We start from the raw sequence: 10,622 nt of genomic DNA, 5'->3' as shown, positions 1-10,622 counted from the left end.
TATAGGATATAGTGCGTCGGAATTTTTTCGGGATGCATTTAATTAATTTTCATATTTTTAACTTGACTTAGAATTAGAAGCTCAAACTTTTAAATGGTGGTAATGGTGTAAAGTTATTTTTGTAACTGAAGAAAAATACTAAATCGTCTGCTCCTGTTTTTGATAGTGAAAAAATACTATTTGTCGGCGGTGGAGCATCTTTAATAAAAATATTCAATTCATTATACGATTCAATTACAACTTTGCTGCAGGTTTACATGGTGTGAATTAATCGACATATTTTGACATATTATCTACGCGCCTACGCATCTACGAACATTTTAACTGCCCAACTTGTATTGCTTTTAGTAGAATGTGTCTGGCTTGACTGGAAGAGATTTTCAATCTCTTCATCTGCTGAAGTCTTAAACCTCTTTATCGGTTTGGGTTCAATGTCTTGTTGGCCTACTTTTTGGTTTTCTTCATTATGATTTGTATGTCCGACAGGAGTTTCTACTCTTGGTAGTTCCTTGATTGCTGCCCGAGTGAGATCGGCTATATCCTTCAAGAGATTTGCGACTGAACTTGCCTTTGCTTCTGCAAAACTTTTAGTTTCTTCTGAGTCAATATTAAGTACAAATTATTCTTCGCTAGCAGTGAGGTCTGCTAAGAGATCTGCTGGTTAATTTATTTGAAAATTACCTACGGGTAGCTCAATTTCCTTTACAAACTCTGAGTCACTTGAAGACATTTTAATTTTGAGCAGACGACAATTTCCATGTACAAATTTCTGAATAATATTTAACTTGTCATTTTATTTGGAAGAAAAAAAGATTTTTATGTTTAAGATTTCAATAATTATGTTTAAAAAATATTTTTAGATTTTTTAGAGGCCGTTTTAACTTGTTGTCAAGGTCTCTCACAGCCAAGGAGAAATCTCCAGGACTGCGACGGTCATATTGTTCGTTTACATTTTGTATACAATGTATCATTTAGTATGTACAATGTATTACTACGCCAAATTTGGACTACATCTATGCGCTGATAGATGCAGTAAAGATTAACATGGAGGTAATGGAAGACTGCAGTGCCAAATGTAAATATTTAGGGATGTACATGTATAAAGTACCATTGCAGAACGGTATACTAGATCTACGAAATCAGCTTAGTTAGTTGTAGATTCCCCATTAGTAGCATCCTACATTTTATATTTTGTATCACTAAAAAATGTTTTGGAGTTTTATCTAGACATAGCAGACATCACATATTTATTTGGTGATTATCACTACATATTTACATTTACTTGCCACTTCTACTATATAAATTAACGAAGGAAAAGTGAATTGTATGTGGGTATAACTGACACCCAAAACGTGACTATTATGACTTCTTCAATGTTGACGTGGTGACGTTAACTGATCACCGTCAAAATGGCTGTTCCATCACGTCGATTAAATTGTCGTTGATAAATGGTTTCCCTGGACGAGTTCTACGGCATCTTTTTTCATATTCAACAGTCTCAGCCCTCTGTGTTTCTCCTGTTTCTCTTGGACATTTATGTAAGTAACAGGTATAATTCTTCAACTGAACTATCCCGTTATTTGAAACAAGAAAACATTTTTCATATTAATTAACACATTCATGTGATCACTTTCATTAAAAAGGTTGAGAGAATATATGTTGACAAAATTAACCAAGGTAAATATAAAACAATTACAAGAGACAAATGACTAAACATATTCATATCCGATTATAGTCGTCTCAACCTAAAAAAAACTAACAGATAATGAAAACTTCAACTATAAGATTATTTAATATGGAGGTATATCATGAAATATTGGACATTAGTTTTCTTAATGACTTATCAACGACTTAATTCATATATAGACGTCTCATAGTATGCAGCGTGAATGCATGTGACGATTGCGTTGTTTAAAATGGTAAATTCGAGTCATACAGGTTAATTTCATTAACATAGATCAATGACTTCTTCACTAACTTGTCACACTGTATTAAATTAATCAAACAATTCATTTCACTTTAGGTATGCTAAATGCGAGAACAAAATGCTTATGTATCACTTTTATGATGCATAAGCTGTACTCAAAGCCAAAATCAAAGTGGTGTAAAAGTCGATACAGATTTAAAGGACAGCCCAAAGCATGTTAAAATATTGGGTGTGGTGAGATGTGGAAACCTTCTGTTCGCACACGTTTGTGGCTATATCTGTTCAGGGAAATTATTCTATTCCTCGGACATCAAAGTCGACCTATTTAAAGTTCTCCATCGCCGACGGAGCATAAACGATACTCATGATTTGACCAATAACTAATGTTCTATCGTGCACATATTTGTTTCATTATCACCAAAATACATACAGCATGTGCAATCATTACTTCATTCCAAATAGACCATAGGGCCATGCAGGTCTCTGGGATGCATTTAATCATTTTTAATATTTTAAACTGAAGTAAAAATAAAATAAAAAGCTCAATTCATAAAAAACACACAAATAGTCTCCTCTTTTCTTAAATAGAGATAATACTATTAGTCAGTGGTGAAGCAAATTTGCACACGAAAAACAAACAAAAAACTACCATGTAGTCATATTACACTAAATCATTTATCAAGTAAGCTACAATCTATGAATTTCAGGTACGTGACAATTGTCAGCCAGCTATAGATGTGCTAGAAAAGCAACAGAATTCAATTCATTTATCCGAGTCAACGTTACATATATTGACATCGTAGCATTTATCAACCTACATACACATTGCATATAATACTGTTATCTGCGTGCGATAGTACCATTATCTTGTATCGGCATAAACCTGTTTGTGTGTACATACATAAATACAAATTTACAATTATGATGTGAATTTAAGAATGAAACGATACTTTACAATACTTATGCTTTATATATCATCATTACTACATCGCCTAAACGTAAATTGGTTTCCGTCTATACAACAAAATTCCCACCAGTAATATCTATGATGGCAGAACTAACTGGCGGTAAGTTTTGTACATTATCTATTGTGAATATTGTCATATCCCTTTACAATATATCATCAAGCTGACAAGATATTTTCTATAATATTGTATCCACTCATAACATTTGTGACTGTAGCATAGCATAATCCTCTTATAGGGATCAATATTAATGTTAAGTCTCAGTGGAGTAAATACCCATTCATTTGGCGGGACATTTGAAATATGTAATGGTAAAATAGCAGAATAGTATAAAATAATTAATTTTAAATCTTTACCTTAAATTTTACACAAATGTCATCATGTGTATTTAAATACATGTTTTCAGTCTATAATTTCTGGAAGGATGGGTTCAGTGTGACTGATGAAATGAAAAAGAACTTTGATGATAATGGATACATTGTAATCAGGTAAGATATCGATAACATAATCAACATCAAACGTACACACATGGAATAAGTTGTATTTTTACAAACTTTAAATCTCAGAATTTGTTTGTTTGATTATTTTTACGTACTTTTAACAGCTAGGGTCATGTAAAGACGGCCTTCCATGTATGCAGTGTGTAGAGTGTGTGAAGTGCGAGGTGCGTGTTTTGGGAGACTGCGGTATGTTCGTGTTGTGTCTTCTAGTATAGTGAAACTGTTGCCCTTTTTATAGTGCTGTATCACTGAAGCATGCCGTCGAAGACACCAAGCAACACACCCCACCCGGTCAAATTATACTGACAACGGGCGAACCAGTCGTCCCACTCCCTGTTTGCTGAGCGCTAAGCAGGAGCAGAATCTACCACTTTTATAGACTTTGGTGTGTCTCGGCCAGGGGACAGAACCCAGAGCCTTCCTCACAGGGGCGAACGCTCAACTCAAGGCCAAAAGTGAGGCGGTGCCAAGGGAGGCATTAGGAAAGATAAAGTCAGTTAGAAAGAAGAGAAAAGATGATATCCTAAATTTAGTCGCCTTTTACGATCATGCAATAGGGGCAGCAGGTACAATTCTAACGTCCTACCTGCAGGACAGTAAATCTCAGAACGGCACGATCTAGTCGCATATACCACTCCACACGAACAAATGAATGTAGTTACAGCTTAAACATGTTCACGTCATTATTTCAGCTATGATCTTCTATCCTATGTACTAATAGGTATCTATTTACCTTTTGAAGATAACGCCAAGTATTGCGGAGCATCTGGTGCCAAAAATAGATTACAATATGGTTACATAATTATTCCTTGACCATTGTTTCAGAGATTTATTTGACAGTAAGGAAATGGCAAATCTACGAAAAGTCTTCGAAGATACGGACATAACGGCGAAGCATGGTTTGAAAGTGAGTGAAAGTACTATATACTGTACGGAAATCAGGTTATCTATGTAGTTTCAATCAGAAAATACCATATAATCAAAACATTCATCGTGCTTCACTGATTTCGATGAAAAAAATGAAAATATAACATCTTGAAAACCGTTTGTTTTCTGCGTTATACTGTTATTACAGGTTGGTGATGGAACTGGAAAGAAAACAAAAATTGTATTATGGACGAATCCCGGAAGTGACGTATCTGGAGTGATGGCGCGCTGTGAAAAGGTCGTCAACACTTGTGAAGACGTAGGTTTAATCACGTACCATACTCAATTTCTTAACATTTCACACACACACCCCATACGCAACTATCGCATAGAACGTGTTTGTTTTTTAAAGGGTTGATGTTACTATCTTTTTTAATTTCATAGGGGTAAAATTCTATAGCTTTTCAAAGGAATTATTTTTTTCAAAATCAATACGCAACGTCGATGGTTCTATTGTGATATTAATTCCAAACCAAATCCTCACTTTCAGCTACTCGGTAAAGGCGAAGTCTACCACTACCACGGTAAACTACTGTACAAGGATGCATTCACAGGAGGGGCGCATTTGTGGCACCAAGACTACGGGTAATCGTTTATATCGATAATTTATTTATCATGGTAATAATATCATCGTCAGTGCATTTTAATCTAGTATATAAAACTTTTACAATAAATATCTATATCAGATTCCGCAAATTGTTCACACATATATGATATTGTAATGGTTTCAGCTGTTTTAAAATTACAAATCTCCCTTCAAACATTTATTTCGTCTTTGAGTAATCGAGATCTGCACATAGTTAAACAGAGTTTTGGGCAACTGGTTTCCCTTGATTTTAATATTATTCGTATAATGTGGGTGTCTTTGGTGGCATGCTACAGTTGGAAAACTCTAAAATCGTCAAGGCGACACGATATTATGATATCATAGCTTCTCAAAACGTGCAGACATTCACGTACGCAACAAATTGCATGTAAAGGGAAGGACATCCTGGACTTCAGCGGATATTAGTACAAAACGATTGATCAACGTACGAATCAAACGCTCATTAAAGATTTTTACAGTAAAGTTAATGCAACGTCTCGTATCCACCATGATAGCTCATTTCTTACTGACATTAAACATTATACTACAATTTTCTAGGTACTGGTACAGAAAACTCTAAAATCGTCAAGGCGACACGATATTATGATATCATAGCTTCTCAAAACGTGCAGACATTCACGTACGCAACAAATTGCATGTAAAGGGAAGGACATCCTGGACTTCAGCGGATATTAGTACAAAACGATTGATCAACGTACGAATCAAACGCTCATTAAAGATTTTTACAGTAAAGTTAATGCAACGTCTCGTATCCACCATGATAGCTCATTTCTTACTGACATTTAACATTATACTACAATTTTCTAGGTACTGGTACAGAAACACGTGCCTTTTCCCAGACATGCTGACCGTGTTTGCTGCCATAGATAGATGTGCCAAATCAAACGGATGTCTGCAGGTAACATACAAAAATAAATCAATTTGTTTGAAATAAACATCCGGATTCCCCATAAAACACCCGATTGCTCTTCAAACACCCACAACAGGAATCTGTTTAAAGAGAAATTTATTTCACACTGCGACGGAAAAGGATATTAATATGATATAGAATGCATAGATTGGCATTTGTTGAACCAGATGCTGCACTCGTTCAGACAACAATTATCTGACTATGTAGTTTTTACTGTCGTGGTAGTGTGATCTAGTCTACATTTGTGTCATCCACTGTAAAATTCACAAAGCTATATGACGTGTCTCTGTTGCTTCGTTTATTCATATGAGTGACATGAGTGGCGCTAAATGGATCAGGTATCTTTAATAAGAGTTCTAATCGATGATACGCAATGGAAGATTATAAGATTCTTTCATTTGAGAGTATGTAACATGGATATACCCCTTCTAATGTGTCCCTTAATTAGTGAACACCCAAGGTTCTTTACCTGATTTAGATACCTCGAAGTGAAATCTTTTCCATCATGAAAGTGTATTGTTCTCTCATACAATGTATCACTTTGAACTTATTTGCAGAAATATGCCGTTTTCTACATCAGGGTTAGACCTTTGCCGATATCATTTTAGTGACGTCATTTTAGTGGCATCAAACGTCACATATACGTCATGCTCTTTTACCTAAGTAATAAAATTGTTATTCACAGCTGTATTACCATGGATATGCATTTATGACACATAAATACGAATATCTAAATGTAGGTCACTCTGATTTTGTATATACTATCATATGCTAGTATCAGTATTTTATGATTATTTTTATCGGTAGATGTTAAAATGTGACGGAGAAGTGCTGTACCAATTTTGTTTACCTTAGGATACCATATTTGTGTTGACAGATTCTACCCGGATCACATAAGTGTGGACGGGTTGACCATGAAATGACCTCTGGTCAGATGACTGCAAACGCTGACAGAGTGGAGGAAATAAAGAAAGTCTGCCCGCTGGCATATGTAGAAATGGAACCAGGTTTGTATTCTACTAAGTATAATAGTCTTAGTAGGCCTATCTAGTCATATTGGCCCATTTTGCTGTGTCCTTTACAGACTATACATTATACAGCCCCTGTGACGCATTCCTAAGATTCAATCCAAGATGTCTTTATAGTTAAGGTGATAAAGATACTCCATGAAAATTGCAAAATTTGTCATAGAAAAAAATACAGCTGCGAGACTCAAAAGTATATTATATCCACAACAAGTACATTGAAAAGAAAGCTTATAGGAGCATAAATATATTCTCCATTCTGAACATTAACCAACAAAAATACCTAGGTATAATATAAGTTAATCAATTTTAAATGATAGTAAAAATAAAACTACTATAGCAAGTAATTATTTTGAACATGTTTAAGTTTTTACAACTGATATGAGATGCACACCACAGTCTCCGAAAGTATGCACTTCACACTAAATACACTCTAACACAACATACATGAAAGGCTGTCCTTACATGACCCTGGCTGTTAATAGGGCGTTAATTTCATCAAACAATCAAACAAATATCATTTCTTATAAGTGTCAGCAATGAATATAGGCTACTGTGGATTCTGCAGAAGATAGGTACAATCATCATAATATTCATTATATACATGCAAATATAGTATAACTTCTATAGACCTAGAGGTTTTGTAAAGATACATTGTATTCTGGTAAGATTACATCATATCATTAATTTGTTATTTGTTGCATGACCTTTCTTTTTTGAAGGTGACGCCCTGTTTTTCCATTGTAATGTTCTACACTGCAGTTCCGCTAACGAGAGCCCGGACAGGAGGTGGGCTTATTTGATAGCATACAACACTAAGGCCAACAACCCATTGGTCCCTCACCATCACGCCCAGTACACACCTATACAGAAGGTATATTAGAGAAATACAACTCCCAAAAATAATTATTAAACCGAATGGAAACAGAAAGATATTAATCTATCTAGTCTTTATATATAAGATTTTTAGATACCTTAATAATTTTATACAAATTGTAACTTTGTGATGTATATAGGAGATGTAGTATTGCAAACTCAGTCGATTTCCAAGAGTTGACCCGTGTTTTGATATCACAATTAGAATTTTCACGATGCGAGTATTCGATTTGTGAATTGAAGATTTTTATCCCCCGCTTTCTCTGAAACGGGGATATTAATATGGGTTTGTCCGTCTGTCTGTAACACTTCGTTTCCGTGCATTAACTAACAAATGTAAACCGATTTTCTTCAAACTTGGTGACAAGGTCAAATGCCTTAGGGGCTCGGCCAAGTTCGATCGCGACTGTCGATGGACCTTATTTAGCGGAGGTATGGCCCTTTGAATTACTAAAAACGTCATTTTCTGCAATTTCCGTGCAATAACTGTGACAAATGTAAACCGATTTTCTTCAAACTTAGTAACAAGGTTAAATGCCTTAAGGTCTAGGCCAAGTTCGATCGCGAATTTCAACGGACCTTATTTAGCGGAGTTATGGCCCTTCGCTTAATTTTTTAAAAAGTCAGTTTCTGCCAATTACGTACAATAACTTATAAATATTAAAACCGATTTTCACCAAACTTGGTAACAAGGTTAAATGCCTTAAATGCCTATCCAGGTTCGATTAACTCTTTCAGCGGATGTTATTTATCAGAGTTATGGCCCTTTACTTTACTACAAATGTCATTTTCTGCATTTTCTGTGTAATAACTAACAAATGTTAAAACTAATATTGTTAAAATTTGGTAACAAAGTCAAATGCCTTAAGGGCTTAGCCAAGTTCGATTGCCACTTTTGGCAGATCTTAATAAGCAGAGTTATGGCCCTTGATTTGATAAAAAAGTAATTTTCTGCCACTTCCGTACAATAACTATAATAAGTAAATAAATATTAACTGATTTTCTTCAATTTTGGTAACAAAGTTAAAAATCTTACTTCCAAATAAGACTTACTTACAGCTTACTTTTTCATGCTTCAAACAAGGTTAAACCAAACCTCAATAATGTTAACCTACAATATGTCCTGAAAGCGGGGGATGGAAATTCCACGAATTTGCTTGTTTAGTTTTCTTCTATGATAGTTAAAGTGCCAAGTACTAAGTTACGATTTCGTATTTGTTGAGATAAATTCTAGTGCAAGAGTTGTATTTATGTTATGCTAATACAAACTATCAGTAACGTTTTACGGTTGGGTCCTTGACTATAACCATTGCGTTATATTCATGTTATCCTTAGGTACCCGACAGCGCCGTAGCAGAGTGTACCAACTACAATGATTTCACAGACAAGAGGTTTATCGAGGGACACGAGTCTAAAACGTCACAGTTTGACAAAAGTGAAACATGAACAATTTTGTACCAGTAAACAAGTCGATCAAATCTCCGTCACTATGTACTCAACAACAACACCCAAAATTGTGTCTGTCGGCGTTTGTTTTTATCTGTTTTCATCGGAATAGCACTTAGTGCATTGATACGACTAGCTCATATATGAATATTTAACATCACCCATTGAAATAAATCATACAGATCTTACTGATCAATACACACAACATCAAGCGAGTCAGGAAGAACATGTAAACAAATACAAAATAAACATAAATACGCAGTCTGTAATGGTTGTTTTTACTGGAAAAGTACTAATGTATTTAGGACATTGCTATATGACTGGAGTATCACACTGAAAATTCCACAAAGATCTGCATAATTGGAAAAGTATAAAGGAAAGACACAATTGATATACAGAGACACTACTTTCTTATCTATACTAGGCTATAAGTATGATTCCTCTGTCATCGGAAATATTTGTTTACTATTTTGCCTTAGTTTTAGTCTATAAAGGGCGATTAAAGAGAGTTACGTAGATTATCACCTTATTATGATAAGATCATGATAAAGACGGACGGAACACCTCTATGTTTCTTCTAGTGTTACCGTTTCATCGTGAGAAATTCAGCCAATCTATGACAATATACTTCAATATCCCATAGTCGCCTATAAAGTTACGTTCGTGAGTGTATATGTTGTCTTGTTTTAATTGAGTGTTTATTTCATATCATATTTTATTTTGATAGGACACTTCAGAAATCGTTTACGAGCCTTTGCAGGTTGAGTTTCATAAAATCTCGCAAGAAATTAACACACGATACTTTTCAGAACAAAAACAACAACCCACCTTGCGAAGAATTTCAATTATAAATGTATTGGAAAAATCCAACGCCAATTTGTCAAAATGTCACCACACCCTGACGACACTCATGGTGTTGAATGCCATGAATTTCTAGGGTATCCTATCCTAAGAACATATGAAAAATATCGCGTTCATGGGTGAAGTAACTGGATATCAGGGGATTATGTGATAAAAAGGGTATTATTATATTATCTACTGAGTGTTTGCTTTACTATTGGGAAATTATCCAAGGGGTTTATTTTTGCATATCACTTGAACAGCCTTTAAAAACGAGTGTGATGAACTACAATCTTAGATGTTTATCGAAAATGAAAAGCCCACGAACATTAACAAGTAAACAGTATGTAACAGAGTGAGCATAAGATTCAGAGAGGAATTCCAGAGAATATATTAACAAAACATAACACGATACTATTGTGTAGTTTAAAATCACTGACTAGTAACGATTTCATTCCTGGTAATGATCTACATGTGTGTGCATCACTGTGGAAATAAAACATTTCAATGTGTCGTGGTTTGCCCAGTTACTTTATTGATGTTTAGTTTTGTCGTTCCACCAAGTACTAATTGTGCGGCTAAATAACAGTTCCGGGACA

The 10,622-nt window shown here is 34.8% G+C and overlaps 1 protein-coding gene across 1 annotated transcript; it reads left to right on the top strand.

Moving 5' to 3' along the window:
* The first annotated feature begins 2,835 nt into the window (after window positions 1-2,835).
* Window positions 2,836-10,536, top strand: LOC138321192 (L-proline trans-4-hydroxylase-like). Its single transcript, XM_069264682.1, has 9 exons — window positions 2,836-2,994; window positions 3,299-3,380; window positions 4,218-4,299; window positions 4,468-4,578; window positions 4,810-4,904; window positions 5,734-5,824; window positions 6,714-6,843; window positions 7,584-7,735; window positions 9,073-10,536. The coding sequence occupies exons 1-9, from the start codon at window positions 2,973-2,975 to the stop codon at window positions 9,181-9,183; spliced, it is 876 nt and encodes a 291-aa protein (XP_069120783.1). The 5' UTR covers window positions 2,836-2,972; the 3' UTR covers window positions 9,184-10,536.
* The last annotated feature ends 86 nt before the right edge of the window (window positions 10,537-10,622 follow it).

Source organism: Argopecten irradians, chromosome 4 (genome assembly GCF_041381155.1).
Source record: "Argopecten irradians isolate NY chromosome 4, Ai_NY, whole genome shotgun sequence".
In the NCBI taxonomy this organism is placed as follows: Eukaryota; Metazoa; Mollusca; class Bivalvia; order Pectinida; family Pectinidae; genus Argopecten; species Argopecten irradians.
This window is presented reverse-complemented; position numbering and strand designations above follow the sequence as displayed.